Below are 19,120 nucleotides of genomic sequence, written 5' to 3'. Positions count from 1 at the left end.
ATTGCAACTTGTCAGGCACCACCAAATATAAGCCTGTGAGGATGCTTTATAGCAACCAAATATTATTAAATTATAATTTCCACAGAAAACAGAAACTTAATATCTGTTTATCAGAAACAATATGACCATTTATATAAATTTTCAATGAAAATTTTTGCCTTCAGTGGCAAATCTCAAAATACTCTTCTATATAAGATTAATACAACTTCTAAAAGCTTTCACTTCATCACCATGAACTCACCTGCACTCATTTACCTGCCAAAAACATTTTCTTCCTCTTCAAGGGTTTGTCCAGGTCTACAGGGGGATGACTCCCAAGGATGCTTTTGCCATTACAGAGTAGGTCTGAAAGCTGCTGAAATGTTCTCCTGTGATCACAAGCTGACAGGACAGTCACTTACAGTGGCCTTTTTCTTAGTAGAATTCATAGAGATCAAACAACCTTCAAAGCAGAAAGAAGATAAGGAGAAGTTTTAAAACCAGCAAGTCTTACCCAAGGGAAATAACTAATCCCATTTTTACAAACAGTGCTGTCCTGCTCCTTCTTCTGGAGATAAATCAGAGTTAAAGGACACTGGAAAGGTATTTTCTTTTGACAAAGATGAGTCATATATATATGATGAAGAGAAACTCTGGTATAGTTAAAATACGGGTTTATTTTGGAAGAGATTTAGGGATGAAGGATTAGTCCTCAGTGCCTGATTATCCTCAGACTTTCTGGCTGAGGTAATGGTTAATAAAAAGCTAATTCCATAGATGAATTAATGAAAACAGGAAGCCACAGGATCACTATGAGGAAAGTCAAGTCCTGCTGTGACCCATGCAGATGTGCCAGCCTGCAGACAGCCATCACCTGTGGAGGGGGGAAAGGGAGGGGAAGAGAAAAGCTGGAATTGGAGAAGTTTAGAGGTGAAGTTAAGCAAAGTCCTTCCATTAAAGGCAAGCCACTTTCATATTTTTGTTGTCTGGGTTTAAATGTAATTCCTTTAATTTTTTTTTTTTCAGCTGTGTTTTTTAAACCACAAACAAGGTGTTTCTCTTCTGCTCCATTGGTTGATTATTGTCTGAAGCAGCTAGGATTTTAGGTAAGATCCTGATTCCCAATTCAACTGTCCAGAGATGGATGAGCTCATCCTGCCAAAACCAAACCCATCCACATTGCAAACTTCTTCTGCCTCTTCTCAGGGACCTCAGCTTGCACCTCATGCGGTAAGGGAGATCATCTTCTGGGATGCAGTACAGGATCTCACATGCATTTCAAACTGGAAAAAATGCTTCAAGTGCAATTTAAATTCTTTCAGTATCTCTAGCTAGGAAAGACAAGAATGGGACAGGGGCAGAAGTAAAACAACGAAAAGGGACAAAAGATTCAGAAGTCAGGACTCAAAAGACTGATGGATTGCTAGTCGCTTGAGCTCAAAAGTAAAAATGTATTTAGCCAAAGTGGTGAAAGGGAAGAGGGGAGTTTCATTGACAACCAGCCCTTTTCAGTGACTGCCATGACTAAATCAAAAGCTTTGGAATATGTTTCTATCCATTCTGAGATAAATTTTGTGGTTGTGACTTCCACCACTCTGATCCTTAAGTCCTGGATGAAAAAGAAGCTCATGATGAAAGTGAGAGGACAAAGGTGGAGTGGGTGAAAAAAAAAATATTGGAATATCACTGCATGACTGGCTGCTGGCTATTACCATCCTTACAACAACACATTATCCTAGCCATAGCCTGGCCAAGTTGGATATGGTTGGATAAACTTGGATAAGCTTATATTTTAAAAAGAAATCATGAATAAAAGACAAAGGTTGATATTTGCAAGGCAGGAAACTGGATGATCAAGCTTGGGTAGGTCACCTTTTTCAACACACATAAGCATAACTTGCTTTGCTTGTCCTTTGTGAGGGGGAAAAAAAGGATAAGGATGATGCTGAAGTAGAAAAGGAAGCCCTTGCATTTTTACTTCAGATCTTTTGATATCTGATAAGCCAGGCCCTCCAAGTAAGAAACACTTTCCACTGGAATGATATAAAGCATTTAGAGTAAGTCCTGTCATTCTCTTTAATAGGGCACCTTGGAGGTGGGGCCGATTCCAAAAGTCACCATAGTTTTTCTCATTCATCAAGTGAAACTCAGGGCTGCAAAAAGCTCTCTGGGAAAAAAAGTGGAGCTATTTCCCAGTCTTTTCATAATAATAAAGAGTCTCTTTTTGTCCTGGCAAGGACATTCTTCAAAGATAAACATAGACTCGTTAACTAAGATAAATTCTGGTGAAGTCAAGCAAAAGACTTTTGAAGAACAAACCACTGCACTGATGAGGACACCCACTATGCTGCTGCCCTGGAACCTCACTTGAATTGCAGAACTGCTGTTTCATGTTCAGGGCTTCTTTGAAATAGATATTTGTGACACACAATGCTTTCCCTTTTCTCAAGTGGATCCATTTTCAAATTTATAGCCTTCATTCCAGAAGTCCAGAAGCCTCTGGTTCACTTCTGCAGTCTGCCCTGCTCTCCCCTGCTCCCTGGGCTCTCCTGGAAGGTGCTGCTGCTGTGGCAGGGGAGCTGCAGAACCAGCACAGCCACTGAAAGGGCTGGGGGCTGAACAACCCCATAGGGGGGGCTCGAGGATCTGAACACAGCCACCAGACTCCTAGAATCTGTGCTCAGTGTGCTATGGCTTCCTTTGATTTAACATTTCAAAAGTTGCACAGTAAAATAAATTCCAGAAATGTATTCTTACCCAAGTGATTTGAAGACTGATTTCTTTGTCTTCAAAAACATTTATTCTAATATATGTTATATATTCTATTTATTGTGTGTGTGTATATATATATTCATTTTATATATATTCTAGTAAATATGAAAAATATACATTGGAAAATTGATCTACACACACGTAGAAACTCCATAAACACAGTCCACAGTCTTTAGTGTTTTACCATCAACCTTTTGATTTAGCTGCTTGACTTTATTCTCACAGCAAGCCACAGAAAGTGGATTCACATAGGAATGTGAATTTCATAGTGAAATTAAACACTGGTTGTATTCTAAAAATCAACTTTGTAGATGAGGCAGTTTTCTGCAGGTATTACTTGGTCATACACAGAGATAATTTAAAAGCAAAGGCATTATTTGCAGAACAGACAGTCTTTATACTCTGCAACTGTTCTGAGCAAGAGAGAAATCCTTGATGAAATCAAATTTAGTCCAATGTTGATAATCAGTAAATGTAACAGGTATAACTTGAGATGGCAAACAGCTCAGATAATTAACTTGCAATGCCTGGCACTTACATGGGATTTTATATGAGATCACTGCAACAATAACCAAGAAGGTTCTTAATATTTCTGCCTATTGCCCTTTTTAATAGGATGTTGCTGTATTTTGTGCTGTTTGGAGATGAACCACACAGAAAGAGCTGGTGGCCATCATTTCAAAGCAGCAGATGTGGGAATGACTCACATTACCCAAAAGCTAATTCTGAGCAGCTTTATGATGAAATCTGGGCATCTTTGAGAACATTCTGTGACCTATGAACAAAACACAATTCTGGATACTGCCAAAATCCCTAAATGATACCTGTGAATCTCTCACTGCAAGCTCCAAAGCATGTTTGCAAACCTGAGAAACCAACAAAAGAAACCTTTGAAGGGCTCCAGTGAAGACAAAGTGAGTGAGCAATAGCAAGGAAGAAATTTCTTGTAGCTTGTTGGAATGATTCCAAGGGAAAACAAACAGATACTACAGAAAAACCCAATCTTCTAAGAAAAGAAAAGGAAAGATCTAAAAGGAAAAATGCTTGTGGAATAGGAGATAAGTGTTAGACATCAAATCCAGATCATATGCTATTAAAAGCTATAAGTAAAAAGTCAAAACCACTGAAGGAAGTGTTTGCTGAGGGCAGAGATATCAAAGGGGAAGGTGGCGATAAATTTCTAAGACTTCAAGACTGAAGCAAAAGTCAACAAACAGACCCAGGAGACTTCACTCACATGTTCGCATCCTGTCCTGTTAATTCGAGAGAAGTTTCTAAGCTCTTTTGTCTGAGAGCTTGTGGTTGATCCAGTCTTACCCAGGAGAAATTACCAGCTACAGCCCATTCTCTCACCAGCTTATATGAAATAGCTGACAGGGAGCAATGATCTCCTTTGAGTACAACGGAAACAGGGATGAATGGCATTTTATGGAATAAATCAATATTTACTGATAAATTACAAAAAAAACCCCAAAAAACAAACAAAAAAAAAAATCAGCCCCTTCCTTCTTCCAAACAAAATAGATCATCCTTAAAACAAATTTGGTTTGGGTCAGAAAGGAGATGTGCTTGGGCCCACAGAAGCTCTGGATGTACCCTGCATCTCAGCAAGAACACACCAGGGACCAGGGAAGGCACATGGATGTGGATGGTGGACAGACCACTGTCCTGAAGAACAGCAAAGTAGGGCAGGACTTTCCATTCCAGAGAAATGCAACTGAGGGAATTGAGACAGAAGTGTTTAAAATCATGGGCCATGAGAGAGACATGGATGGAGACCCAATCACACCAAAGCCAAGTGGAGGTTGAATGCAGGAGGCTCAAGAGAAAGGGGAAGGTGGCTCTGGGCACAACAGCCCCATGGTGAAGTTCCTTGGCACAGTCATGCTTGTGCCACTGTCTGCATCAATTGGGTCAAACAAATTCATGGATATTAAATACAACAAGGGCTATTAAATACAACTTATGGTTTATTAATTCCCTCAGCCCACATGGAATCACAGAATCATTTGGATTGGGAAAGCCCTCCCAGACCATGGAGTCAAAGCTCTACCTAATCTCCACCTTCTCTCCAGCCCAGCATGCTGATTACCATGTCCAGGCCTTCCCTTGGGCACCTCCAGGGACAAGAACTCCAAACCTCCCTGGGCAGCCTCTTCCAGTGCCTGACCACCCTGTCAGTGAGGAAATACACTGTTGGAAGTATTTTGAGAATGCATCAGGTCCTGCTTACTGTACTCCTGCCTCCTCCTTGGGCATTGCTGTCCAAAGAGAGAGTGAGCTTTGGGGTGGGAGTTTGGTCTGACCAAGGCCAGTACTCTTATCTTCAAAGCAGAGATCTGTTCATTAGAGAATTATTCAAAGGTTCACTAAATCCTGCTTTTTCAAAACTGGAAAAAATTGTAATAATTGGATAGAAATAAGCATGTGAAATCTAGCTGGAGGGGTGATAACACTAACACCATATTCTTACAGACACCTTCCTCTTGAGAAAATATTATTTTGTGTCTCTCAGTGTTCCAGTAAAGAACAAATCAATTATCACTTCAGCTGAAGGCACAAAGGCTGCAGCTTTACCAGTGACTGTATCCAGTTCCACTCTCTGGCACAGAGGCTGTTAATACTGGGAAAATCTATTACTCTTCCATTTCAGAACTGCCACATCCAAACAGCCTGGTGGGAATGGCCCCACGCCAAGCACTAAACTAAGCCCAGCACTTTTGGGGAGAGCTCTCACCAGTCCAATGGTCCAGTGATGAGGCTGAGCAAGACCCCCAGGCACTCCTCCTAGCGGGGTCTGCACTCAGGAGGTGTTCACATCGTACTTTTCACAGGTACCAGGGCTGCCTGCAAGCTTAGGAAATTGGAAAGCCCAGAAATCCAGCCTTGGGGTCCCAGCACAGCAAAGACATGGACCTGTTTGAGCGAGTCCAGATGAGGCACCAAGATGATCAGAGGGATGGAGCAGCTCTGCTGGGAGGAAAGGCTGGGAGAGTTGGGATTGTTCAGCCTGAAGAAGAGAAGGCTTTGGGGTGACCTTATTGTGACCTTCCAGTGCCTGAAGGAGAAACAAAAAAGATGGAGAGAGACTATTTACAAGGGCCTGGAGTCACCAAACAGGGGCTAATGGCTTCCCACTGCCAGAGGGCAGGGATAGATGAGATTTTGGGAAGAAACTCTTGGCTGTGAGGGTGGGCAGGCCATGGCAGAGTATGCTCAGAGAAGCTGTGGCTGCCCACAGCCCTGGAGGTGTCCAAGGCCAGGCTGGACAGGGTTTGGAGCACTCTGGGGTAGTGGAAGGTGTCCCTGCCTATGATGGGGGTGGAATGGGATGGCTTTAAGGTCCCTCCCAAATCAACCCATTCCATGTTTTTATGGTTCTGTGAAACAAATGCAAATCCAACATGACCAGCATCAGATGTGTTCCAAGCTCAAAGTAGCACGTGCTACTTCATTTCTCCAAATATCTGTTGGAAATTAAAGGAATATCCAGATAATTTCCAGGCATTGTGGGTAGGAATAGGCCTCAAAAGGGATTATCCCCAGCTCAGCTGGGCCAAAGGACTGACAAGACTGACACTCTCCAGCATCTCCCATCCCACTCGAGCACATGCTACACGGGAAATACCGAGGAAGCAATTTAAGACCATCCTTTCGCTGGGAACTTATAAAGTCAGGCCCAAAAGTTATGCTTAAGTGGAGGTAGTTACTCATCTGGGGTTAACAGAACTCAAAGCTGTGTAGGAAATTAGGGAATGCAGCTGTGCTCGTTCCTGCCTGATCAATGAACACTCGGAATGGGTCTGGATACAAATTCTGCAAGCTCTGGTCCTGTACCAACCAAAGGACTGGTGAAAATGAAAATTATCTCTTCACTGAAATGAAGAAAGTCTCTTCAAGAAGGGAAAATGGGAGAGACAGTGTTGTCTGCACTCCGACAGCCAGGTGGGATTAATGCCTTCCTGCCACAGCCCCAGAGGTCTGGCAGCAGTCTACTCCCTGCACACTTGATGAATTAATAGGCTCATCAGAAAGAAATTAATTGTCTTCCAAAGGCATCCATCTAAGAAAGCTGGAGTGATTCAAGCTTTGGGAGGTGCCTGTTTCTCTCCACTGACTCTCTGTGCAATCACTGTGCAAGCCCAGGCACATCCAACTGACTATTACACATTCAGATGAATCTTAGGCAAGATGAATCCTACAACGAGTTTTGCAAGTGCATTACTAATGCAGCTATTCTGCTTTTCTCAAGGGAAAATGTGGTGCTCTTCACGCTGTGTTAAAACAGATGTTTTCAGCTGCTTTTTATTTTAAGAATCCCCTTTTGGCCATGTGAATTTTAAGCCCTGCATACAATTATTTATCTTAGCGGGGGTGTATCACTCAGAGCACCATGACTGCTCTGAGGTTACCACTCACCATAAAGGTGATCATGGGCAAAAGAACCCTCGGCCACTTGAAGGCATGACTGGACTTGCAAAGTCAGGTGGCACCAATAACTCCCATTTCTCACACAGCCTCCTCGAATGATTTTTCGTTATTCTCTGACAATAAAGCTTCACTGCATTTCTCTGATCCAGCCCTACCTCTAGCAAAGATTTTGCTAATAGTAGAAAGCAAACAGAACTAAATCCTTCAAATAATTATGGTCTAAAAGACCCAGGTGGGCGTCTTTTCTTTTACTGCCCTCACAGTGAAAAACCCAGAGAAATCTTCTTGTTGCTGAAGTCAACAAAGAAGTTTGAACACACATAAAAAGAAATCTTTTGACAAATTTCTATTTGAATTAATTTACTGAGACTTCAACAGTGACATGAAAAGAGTCAAGAATAAGATTGAAAATACATTCTTTAGTCCCCTCACTTAGGAAATACATATTTGAAGTATCCCTTTGCAAACAAGCTAATCTTGGTGCTGTGTCCTTAAGATGAAGGGAATATGTTTTTATGTGAACACAAGAATTCATAAGCTTTCAGCATTCTGTATGTAACACTGCAGAGAAGGAAGGAGAGCTGAGAGATTAAGGGATACACAAAATTACAGAATTAAAGAATGGTTTGGGATGGAAGAGACTTTAGAGCCCATCCAGTGCCACCCCTCCATGGCAGGGACACCTCCCACTGTCCCAGGCTGCTCCAAGTCCCAGTGTCCAACCTGGGCACTGCCAGGGATCCAGGAGCAGCCTCAGCTGCTCTGGGCACCCTGTGCTAGGCACCCGCCCCACAAAAAAAATATTTCAGTGAGACTGAAAATTTTAGCAGAACCATTTTGGATGAAAGGAAGAAGTCATGATTTTTGTACTTTCTGCTCTTCAGTGCATAAAAAAATACAACATAAAGAAGTTAAACAAGAAAAAGAAATATGAGTAGAAAGAACTGTTCTACACAATATTTTTGACTAATCTTTGCCTTTAAAAACATAACCTGGGAAAACATGAGACCAAGAACTTTTCGACACCTCATCAGTTCTTTATTGTCCTAATTTTGCTTAATTAAAAAAATATTAATGTCAGCCTAACAGTGACTAGTTGTGGACAAATGTTTTTTCTCCTTGCACTTAATCCTCAGCAGGGACTGTCTGGAAATCACCAAGGAATGCTCAAAATCTGGAGGAAGGACAGGAACACCAAACAGAGAATCTTTTGGCTTTAAAGGTTTTTCTTCTATTTAGACTTTCCACTTTCTATCCAATTCTCACTTGAGATATACACACAACAAAGCATTTCAGAAATATATATAAAAGTATCACTTTTAACTCTCTTTTTGACAAGCAAGTACAGAAATTCTTTTCACACCTGGTGGACCTGAGTCCTGCCCTTAGGATGTGCAGAGCTGGAGAATGAAAGTGGAGGTGGGCTGAGCCCATTGCTGAAGCAGCCAGAGTGGACACTTCTTTCTCTGGAAAAGTTTGGGAATCTTCCTGTCTCTGGGATGCAGTTATTATGTAAAAGCATGGAAAGAAAGTGATAAAAGTGCCCTGAGTCCACAGTGCTGCGAGGGGTACACAGTGAGACAGTGAAACGAGTGTTGGGGAGAGGACTTTTCCCAGGAAGTGAAAGGCAGCAAGAGGAGCTGAGGCTCCACAAAGTTTTGGGGGAGCAGGACCACCTTTGCTGCTGCTGGCCTAGGACCAGGCTGTGTCCCCACCCTGACCACACGGTGCTGCTGCAGTGGCAGGAGGGCAGTGCCAGCCCACCTTTGTGCAGCATTCAGTCTCCTCCAACCCAGGAACAAGTCAGCAGTGCTCAAAAATGTGCTGGAAATCCCATGGTGTCAGAGCCACTAAACCAAAGAAGTAATTCAGAAAGTGATGTGTGTTAAACCTGACAATGTGGCAAAAACCAACGGAAATCACAAAGCCAGGCTTCACCAGAACTCCAGTGCTAGCAGCTCCTGGACAACTTGGGGAAGAGCAATGTCCAGATCCTCTGGGTGACCCTAGCAGCACTTTATGACAAGGCATTTTCTCAAGAATAAAAATTCAAAGTCCACTTTTTTTCCAGTCAGCTCAACTAGTTCAGTTTAGACAAAAATATCCAAAACTTTGCAATTTTGTAATTTTGTAGATATTCTCTTTATTTTTCTCTTAACTTCCTCTCTTGCTGGTTATTTAATTAAATTAGCTCATAAGCTGTGACACTTTGATTCCTATTAGACGCTGTAGTGAATTTGTTCAGACACTGACAGCAACATCCAGGACCCCTGTGCTTGCTGTGTTTGCCTACAAACATACCTGCATTTGTGCCTTTTCTGCAGAGATGTCACATGCCAAGTACAAATTTCAGGATAGTTTACACCAAAACGGTTCATCCAGCAGCCAGGCTTTCTCACCCTGGAGTTTTAAAGGAATTTTTAAAAAAAGCCTCACATTTGCCTCTTTCTGTCCTCTGATAGGCCAGGTTAGATGCGGCTTGGAGCAACCTGGTCTAGTGGAAGGTGTCCCTGCCCATGGCAGAGGGGTGGAACTGGATGGGCTTTAAGGTTCCTTCCATGCCAAACCATTCCATGATTCTACGATGGGAACTAACTCAAGATGGACAACTTACAGTCATCGTTCTGCAAGTTCACATGAAATCATTAAATTTCACTAAATAAATTCAACTTGGTCCTGAAAATCTATTAATCTTGTCATTTAGGACTGATTATTTCCTGCTCAGAAAGAACAGAAAGTGAACATTTTTATTTCAATCAGTATTTTTACCATATATTGACAGAGAATGACCAGACATCTGAGAATTCCTTTGTTTATATTTTGCTTTTGGATAGGAAATTATGATTGTCTAGTCTTAGCATATCAACAAGAAACCACAGGATGCCAAGCTAGGACGAACAGTTGCTTGACAGGAGTTTTTCCTGGATGTTTAACAGAAAGTTCCATGTTGCAAGACATTTGGAACAGACTGAGGCTTTGCAAACAAAAATATCTTTTATCTCTCAAATTACCTCACATTTACAGCAAAGCCATGCCTAAATCATCAGGACAGGGAACTGTCAGCCTGTCGGAACTTGGCTGTGCATGAAACCCAATGTTTGCCTTGTTCTGCCTTTCTAGAAACTGTGACTCCGAGAACCAAAGCTCCCTAAAGCTGTATCCCATAGAAAGAGAGGCCAAAAAATCAAAAGGCCCTGTCATAGGGTTTGCCCGACCACTGCCCTGCAGGGCATCAGGCAGAGCAGGCTGCACTGAAGAAGTCTCTAATGACTCGTCTTCATCTTACAGTGTTAATATCAAATCTTAACTTAAATTCTTCCTAACTTGGTTTTGAGGTGAGTTTTTTGCTTTCTCAAATGCTTAGTTCTGTTTTCTTGGTATTACCGGTGAAGTCTCACAAATAAAACAGAAAACACCTGAGGAATCAGATGGCAATTCCTGCTCTTAAACTTGGAAAACAACCCCTTCCCTCCCCCGGGTGCCCCGAGCAGCCACCAGGTCAGGTCCTCCCTCTCGCAGCCCTCACAGCCCCGCCGTCCCCTCACAGCCCCGCCGTCCCCCCACAGCCCCGCCGTCCCCTCACAGCCCCTCCATCCCCTCACAGCCCCGCCGTCCCCTCACAGCCCCGCCGTCCCCTCACAGCCCCTCCATCCCCTCGCAGCCCCGCCGTCCCCTCACAGCCCCGCCGTCCCCTCACAGCCCCGCCGTCCCCTCAGGCCACATCGCCCCCCCGCCGCCGGGTCCGGCCGAGGCCCAGGGGTGCTCAGCGCCCTGAGGGAGGGGCTGAGGTAAGATGGCAGGAAATAGGAGCTGCCATGAGGAGCGGCTGAGGGAGCTGGAAAGGGGCTCAGCCTGGAGAAAAGGAGGCTCAGGGGGGCCCTTGTGGCTCTGCACAACTCCTGCCAGGAGGGGACAGCCAGGGGGGTCGGGCTGTGCTCCAGGGAACAGGGACAGGAGGAGAGGGAACGGCCTCAGGCTGGCCCAGGGGAGCCTCAGGGTGGATTTTGGGGAAAATTCGTTCCTGGAATTTGTTGTCCAGCCCTGGCACTGCCCAGGGCAGTGGTGCAGTCCCCATCCCTGGAGGGGTTTAACAGCCCTGTGCATGTGGCACTTGGGGACATGAGTCAGTGGTGGCCTTGGCAGTGATGCAGAACAGCTGGACTCAGTGATCTCAAAGGGTTTTTCCAACCTTAATTATTCTGTGATTCTAAAGCTGCATGAGCAGCCTAAGCTTGGTGAGACTGAAGCTGTGCCCTGCTGTTGTAAACTTTTTTTTTGTTTCAAATTATGATAACTTTAAACATACTGGAGGATGTGTGCAGCATCCTTCATCTACAGACAATTATTTTATCTAAGGACACACAGAGACACCAGAGGTCCTATAAACAAATAGCAGCACCCCAAGTTCAGTTTCACAGAAGCCCAAGATTTTGGGGGTGAAATGTGTGAACTATCACTGAAAAAGGACAGACACTCACACACTTCAGAAAACTCAGAAATCCTGCCTGCTTGTGTCCCTCACTTTGAACTCTTCTGTGCAGGACTCGCAGGGTTCGCAAGGCCACACATCACCTTCCTCCTCCTCTTCTTCCTGCACATCCCTGGCCATTTCAGTGTTATCCATTAACACATCTGAGTAACCCCAGCCCTTGCCAGCCTGACCTGGCTTCCCATTACACCGAAATGTGTGTTTATTTTGTTCAGTGGCTGCTGAGATAGCGTGGCACATCACACGCAGCCCCAGTTGTTAATTCACCAAGGATTCCTGGCAGTTGGTGCATGGATGGGGAAGGCTTTGATGTCCCTATTTGTGCTGGGTTCAGACCCATTTCGGCAGATATTGATTACCTCAAGTTGAACGTGTTGGCAATGAGGGTAGTGATAACACTTCCCTCCATGCTTAATAAGCAGGAGAGTTCACTGCCCCTCACTGGGGTGGCCAGGCTGACGTGACACTAGCCACAAGTGTCCTAGCAGTTTGTTACTTAATAAATACTATTTATAAATAATTATTTACCTTTTAACTGTGCATGGGGGAATTCAGCTGTGGTATTTTCCTTGCTGGGGATAAGAAGACAACAGATCACAGCCATGTCCCAGCAGTCAGACTTCCTCTGCCTCTCCAGATGACATAGGGACTGCTAAAGATGAAGTTAATAATAAATGGCCTTTTCTTGCAAAAATGCTGGTCATGACTAATACTGAGCAGTGTCACTGTGGCAGAGCAGCCACCACAGCTGGTTCCAGCCCCTCCAACAAGTGTGCCTAGCCTATTACATCTGTGGTGGCTGTGGTGGGCAGCAGTTCAGATGCTGGCCAGCCATGGTTAATGTGAGCATTTGACCACAGATCAGATTGGACTGGGCTGGAGCCCTGCCAAGGGTCAGCAGAATCTCATCTGAGGGTCAGCAGTTAGGGATTCTCTCTGAGGGTCAGCAGCTGCTTTAGGGAATTCCTCAAAGGCAAGCCCTTGCCTCCTTGGGGCAGTGACTGCACATTCCATATAGAGGCTACCCCTCTAAACTCTTCATAATTCTCATGTCAGTTGGGAAGTACCAATTCCCTTTCACATCACAAATCTGTATTCAAGTGTTTGTGAGCCTATAATTTCACTGATTTATCTGGTTTCTAGAAATAATCTCATTTAAATATCTTCTTTGTCTCAGTTTTGCAATCTCCAGCAAAAGCAGTCTCCTGAGCTGACCGCATGTGACTGTGAGGAACAATGGTTCATGTTTCAATGTGACAAACTGTCCTGTTCCCAACATTTCTGATAGGAGGCCCTTAGGTATCATCTGTCTGACAGGAACACCTGAGCCAAACTGAGGGAGTAGTTTACCAGGCATCTGCTGAATTTCAATATCCCTGGATCTCTGAATTGAGGACAGGCTTTCCAGGAGATTCTCTCTGGCTCCATCACAAACTATAACTGACCTGCAGCACCATCCAGCTGACACAAAGCACAACTCTCCCACCCACTATCCTGCACAGAGGAACAAGTCACACACCCACCTGGAACAAGTGCTAGGAAAACATCAGTGAGGAGTGAGGGGATCATAGAATCAAAGAGTGATTTTGTTGGAAGGACCTTTAAGCCCATCCAGTGCCACCTCCTGCCATGGGCAGGGACACCTTCCACCATCCCAAGTTGCTCCAAGGCCCATCCAGCCTGGCCTTGAACATTTCCAGGGATCCAGGGACAGCCACAGCTGCTCTGGGCACCCTGTGCCGGGGCCTGCCCACTCTCACAGGGAACAATTCCTTCCCAATAGCCCATCCATCCCTGCCCTCTGGCAGTGGGAAGCCATTCCCTGTGTTCTGTCCCTCCATCTCTTGTCCAAAGTCCCTCTCTTGGAGCTCCTTTAGACACTGGGAGGGGCTCTATGGTCTCCCTAGAGTCTCCCTAGAGTCTTCTCTTCTCCAGGTAAACAATCCCAACTCTCTCAGCCTTTTCTCATAGCAGGGAATCCTGCCTAACAATGCTTCCTTGGAAAGAAAACAACTCCTTAAGTCCTTATGGGAGAGGCAGAAGGCTCTGGTTATCCTGGGAAGGACATCCTGCAGGTTTGTTTGGAAGAGGGGAGAGGTGTTCTGTGCCCTGCCTGTGATTCTGATTGTGAGAAGGGATATTAAATCCCTAGCACACCTTAATCAAGGAAAAAGGTGGTGAGTAACAGCAGCTTGAAACCCCCTGGGCAAGCAGAGCTCCCCACAGAGGAAAAAAGAGGCCAAACCCAGCAGCACTAATATAGAGATTTTATTTCGACCGTATCGAGTTGTACAGCACACTTCGTTTGTCACAATGCCATCAAACTGACTGAAGTTTTTGGCCAGCACATTGTGACGCTGAAACTCACAAGAGCTAAAAGCAGTTTGGACTAATGGCCTGAATGGGAGGGCCAGCAGTACCTGGTTTCTGGCTTCCTCATCACTTGCAATCATTCCAACATGTGCAAAACAGGAGCAAATCCAAGTTCCTTCTGCCAGGACACGCTTCCATGTCCAGCAATGACTGCAAGGTACAAGGCAGGGGAGAATCTGAAGCAAGGTGCCTTCTCTTCCCAGAGCCAAGTTGTTTGTTCCCAGTATGGAAAAGAAGCAGAGTCTAAGTAAGTACAGGGTCTTCAGAAGATTCAGCTTCACTTACACATCAGGATTTACAAAACCAGAGGCTGACAAGTAAAAGTGCAGGAAAGGGTCCTTATTTCATTCCATCTGATGGAGATGACAAACCATTATCGAAAGATCTGGGAGATCACCACAGTGTCAAGTCCTTTGCCTTGTTAGCAGACCAATGTCCTTTGCCTTGTTAGCAGACCAAGGTCTTCCCTGCCACAAACTGAGTCTCAGCTCCTGAAGTGCAGAATATATTGGAAAGAAAACCTACACTTCTGCAAAGAAACACCCCACTTTCAAACTCTTTTTCCTGACTAGTATCCACAGATGCCTTACAGAGGAGGCAGGATGGATGCTCCTTAAGTGATCCAGGGATTACAAACCCACTGAAGCCTACTTTATAAAACATTCTTCCTTTCTAAACCCAGTTCTTTGTCCTTAGGATGAGTTGGGATTCCTGCTCTCTAGTTTAAAGAAGAAGCAGAGAGGCATTTACAAGTTGGCAACTCTGAACTTTGACCGCTGTACAGGAGACAAAAAAAGAAGTCAAATTCAAGAGGCATTTCAGGTAGCAGTGGGGAAAGTCAGAGAGATTGTTTCCATCACTGAACAAATGCCACATGTCATGGTTATCACTTCAGCTGTACATCCTAAAGTGAAAAGCACAGACCGTAGTGTCTATGTCAGCCAGTGTCCTTCCCCACTACCGTTTTGGTATCGATGCTTCATTCTCCCTTCTTCGGGTTACATTAAGTGCACAGAAATATATAGCAGCATTTGGACTGAAACCCTCACATACACCAGACAGCACATTCCAGGAGGTAAAACAACACATTATGGCCTATACCCTCAAGGTATCAAGTTTTCAGGATAAAGAGCAGTAGGAAGTGGAGAGCTGAGGGCAGAAAAGGGGAGGAGGAGCAACACAGGAACACGAGTTCTGTTTCCATGCCAGGAGAGGATCAGTGTGCCATTCCTGTGTTAGCACCAGGCTGTGACACAACTGCAGACAAAGCAGAGGGGCAGAGCAGAAGTGAAAAGCCAATCTCCCATCTCCCCATGGTGTTGGGAGCAGGGAAAAAGTCCAGTGAGACACCAAACCCAGCGGAGCCTGAAAATGGGCACGATTTGCTCAGCTCTTTTCAGTTGGAATGAATTTCTCTTCAGAGCCTGAGAGAAAATCAATTAGTGATGGCTAGTGATTCTTGTTCACCAAGCTGATCGCAAATCACACTCGTGGGAAGAAAATCTACAGATCTGCTCCAGCCTGAGGCCCTTCCAGGCCCACAGGACCATCGGGAGCTTGCCTTCTTCCTTCTCACACAGCAGCCTGCCTTTGGAGGGGGAGGTGGTTCTAAACATGCCTTTCTATTGCTTTGAAGGGACTTTGCACAGGCAAACAGCTGTGAAAATGTTGCTTTCCAGCCCACAAAAGGAAGAGGTTGTGATCTTCTCTCAGCCCTAGACCATCAGGGCTACAACACACGGGCACACCAGCTCCAGGGTGGGGACACAGCAAACTCTGATCTGAGCTCCTCTGCTCCAGCCTGGCAGCGAGGCTGCTGCAGACAGTGCATTCCAGCTTGGTGTTCAAGTGTTGCACCAAAGGCCTTCACAGTTACCCTGGAGGCAGAGTCACCCTTCAAACCCATGAGAGAAAAGGCTGGGCTTAGACAGGTCCTTTGTCTGGCATTCAGCTGGAAGCTGTGGCAATGGGTTTCTTCATATGCTGGCTCATGAGCTCCCTGGCACGAGACACTTGGATATGGTCAAAACAGGAGTTACAAACGAGGACAGGGTCGTACAACTGCTGATCAGGGATGGGCAGTTTCAGATGGCAGCAAGTAGCACAGAACACATTCCCACAGTTCCTGTCAAGGAGCAAGAAAACCAGTGAGAAGAGAGCTGAGACCACCACAGAAGAACTTTAGCAAGTACAAAGGGTCCAGGTCAGGGCAAAGCACCAGCCTGACTGAGGATAGTAAATGTGTTTTTTATACTGTGGTCAGCAGTGCAAGCAAACCGCTAGTGCTGACAGGGACTCATTGCTGTCCCAGAAAGGGATCAAAGGACTTGGAAAAATAGAAACAAGAACAATGTAGAATGTAACTCTGCAGGGAACTGATGAGGCCAGCCATGTAGTGGAAAGACCTAAAAGCTTCTCCTGGGAGCTGGAGGGAGCAGACCTGGCAAAGGGGCATTTTTTGACACCAGGCTGAGGGGAGGACAGGCCCAGAGCGCTGACATTTTTACCTGCAGTGGTGTCTCCGTTTGGCCAGCCAGAACTCACAGTCGCAGTTGAAGCAGTGTGAGGCCATGTGGTCTGGGACCCACCGCGTGACCTAGGGCAGACACCATTTAGCTCCCATCTGTAATCCCCCCCAGTGACAGCTCTGAGCAAGCCGGGGGTGGCTTTGGGCCACACCTCACAGTGAGCCTACCCCACCAGAGCCATTAGCAGCAGAGAATGAGTCAAGGACATGCTCACTGCCTCACTTCCAGACCACTCTCTGCTGTTGTGCCCACCCAGGTCAGCTGCAAAAAACGTTCCCTCCCACTGCATAACAGCTCCATGAGGGGACACATACCTCAGTCTCCTTCTTATCCACAGGTTCCCAGCTTGCTTCTGACAAACAGTCCTCACTGTGGTCCGAACAGAAATCCTCCGTGTCACTGCCGTCTGATTCCTTAAGACACGTCTGAAAAACAAGACTAGGTCACCAATCCCCTCTTCTGCTGGGCACACACTCCAGGGCACGCCCTACTCTACACACTCTTGTGCTGGTGAGGGGCACCCAGGTGGCTCCTGAGCCCCCAGAGAGGGTGCAAAGCATCCATGAGTATGTAGGAGTTTGGTCCTCAAGCAGCAGAGATACCTCTGGGTGGAGGAGGACACTGCTAGGACGGGGACACAACTGACAGAGGAACAATCTTTTCCCACCCCCTCCCAAAGGTATGGAGAGCTGTGGGTTGGAGAGGGAGGTGTACAGGCGAACCAGGGACCTGGTGTGGGGTGTGAGTGGCCTGTACTCACAAAGTCATCCTCGTAGTCCATGGGGGGCTCGGCTGGAGGGGCGCAGAAGTGGCGAATGTCCAGGCGCAGCTGCAGCTCCCGCACCTGCCGGCGCAGCTGCTCCACCTCCTGCTTGTAGCTGGCCTCGATCTGCCGCAGCCGGTGCTGGATCACATCCGTGGGGAAGGGCAGCCCGTCGTCATCCAGATAGACAGGAGGCACAGGAGAAGGACATTTTGGCGGCAGGTGCTTGGGACCAGAGGCTTGTTTCAGGTGACAGGGCAGCCACAAACGGCTGGGCTTCCCAAAATGTGTGCTCACATGACCAGCACAGGCCGAGGGCTTCCCTCCTTCCCTGCCAGACCATGGGCCACTGAGGCACAGGCCTGGGGCCCGCAGGGGTTTGCTGCTCAGCCTCTTGCTGCAGCAGCCATAGGAGAGGAGGTGTCTGGGTGTGGGCTCCCCATTGGGGAGCGATGTCACCATGCCTTGAAAACTGTCCCAGTTGCACCCCAGGAAGGAGAACTCACTGCTTTGGCTCTGGGAAATGGGCTTGCGCCATTGCTCCAGCAGGAGTCTCCCCGGCTGGCCAGGCTCCTTGAAGGGCATGCTCCGGCCAGCATCACCTCTGCCCTTGTCCGCATCTGGGCATGGGATACCCAGGGCAGGGCCTGGGATGTCCTGAGAAGGGGTGCCTGGTGCCAGGGACTCCTGGCTCGAAATACAGGTGGTGATTCTTTTAGGACAGCCTCCCCCATTGGACACAGTACCAGCAGCCTTCAAAGGTTCCTGAGGACAGGTTTCCAAATGCCTTCCAGAACTGGTGGAAACCTTGTCATCGTTTTCCTGTCCGGAAGGATTTGGATCTGGACCTCTGCCATCCAGTTCCTCCGTGAGTGTTCCAATTCCCTCTTCCACCTCCACAGGGACACTGCTGGCTGGCACAGCAGACTGGCTGCCCAGCTGCCTGCTCGGCCCTTCGTGCTCAGCATGGCTGCTGCCTTGCAGGGGAGGGTTCTCCTCCTCCTCCTCCCTGGGCTGTGCCTCTCTTGTGATCACTGCAGCACCTTCACCCCCTTCAGTGTTGGCATGTCGGGCTTCCAAGCCCACCCGCACCTCCTGACAGTGGTTGTTCAGGTTGGGGTCACTGGATGTGCGGGTCAGAGGGCTGCTGGAGTCACAGGCTGAGAGCAGGTCATCCATAGATCTTGTCTTTGGTAATCTAGAACCCAAAAGCAAAGCAAATCTCACAATAAACCCCCCAAAACTTCCCTGGTTTCACTCAAAACTGAGATGAGGACAGGGAAATAGTCCCCATTACAGTTCCAGGGGTTGGTGGAGATGGGCAGTGCAGCTGCAGGAGCTGAAATGCACAACACCACAGTGTGGCTTCCTGCCTTTGGGGTGCAGCAGGGACCTCAACTCCTTCTCTGAGTGGCTGGGGCACTGCTACAGAGCTCTTGCTCTCACAAGGAAGATGAGAACAACAACAGGGAAATGACAACAGACTACAAGAAGGGCAGGAAGATCTGTGGGTATGCAACACCCTGAGCCTGAAGGTTTAAGCTCTTACCTGTCCAAATACCTGCCACTGAAGTCCTGGCTCTGAGATCCAGGGGGCATGTAGATGTCCATGTCCTCCTGTCCCAGAGGATGTGGCGAGGAGGCCGGGAGGTACACGGCTGTCCAGAGGTGCAGGGCACGCACGTGGCACACTGGATGCAGCACCTGTGACGCCACCCACGTCAGACCCCAACACCTTGGAAACCCCTTCAGCCCCTCCCCAGTGCCTGCCAGGGGAAAAGCCTG

General features: G+C 46.7%; 1 protein-coding gene across 5 annotated transcripts in view; it reads right to left on the bottom strand.

The window, feature by feature from the left end:
* Positions 1-13,923: 13,923 nt before the first annotated feature.
* MTMR4 (myotubularin related protein 4) overlaps positions 13,924-19,120 on the bottom strand; it is a 56,578-nt gene continuing 51,381 nt past the window's right edge. For all 5 annotated transcript variants that reach the window (XM_050981803.1, XM_050981805.1, XM_018919272.3 and 2 more), the window contains 5 exons: positions 18,885-19,039; positions 17,333-18,533; positions 16,887-16,997; positions 16,552-16,640; positions 13,924-16,169 (listed from right to left, as the gene is read on the bottom strand). In XM_050981803.1, coding sequence (XP_050837760.1) covers positions 15,992-16,169; positions 16,552-16,640; positions 16,887-16,997; positions 17,333-18,533; positions 18,885-19,039 — 1,734 coding nt within the window. In that variant the 3' untranslated portion in view covers positions 13,924-15,991. The remainder of the gene's footprint in view (positions 16,170-16,551; positions 16,641-16,886; positions 16,998-17,332; positions 18,534-18,884; positions 19,040-19,120) is intronic.

The sequence above is a fragment of the Serinus canaria genome, chromosome 19 (assembly GCF_022539315.1).
Source record: "Serinus canaria isolate serCan28SL12 chromosome 19, serCan2020, whole genome shotgun sequence".
Taxonomy (NCBI): domain Eukaryota; kingdom Metazoa; phylum Chordata; class Aves; order Passeriformes; family Fringillidae; genus Serinus; species Serinus canaria.
The sequence above is the reverse complement of the archived record's forward strand: the minus strand, read 5'-3'. Positions and strand labels throughout refer to the sequence as shown.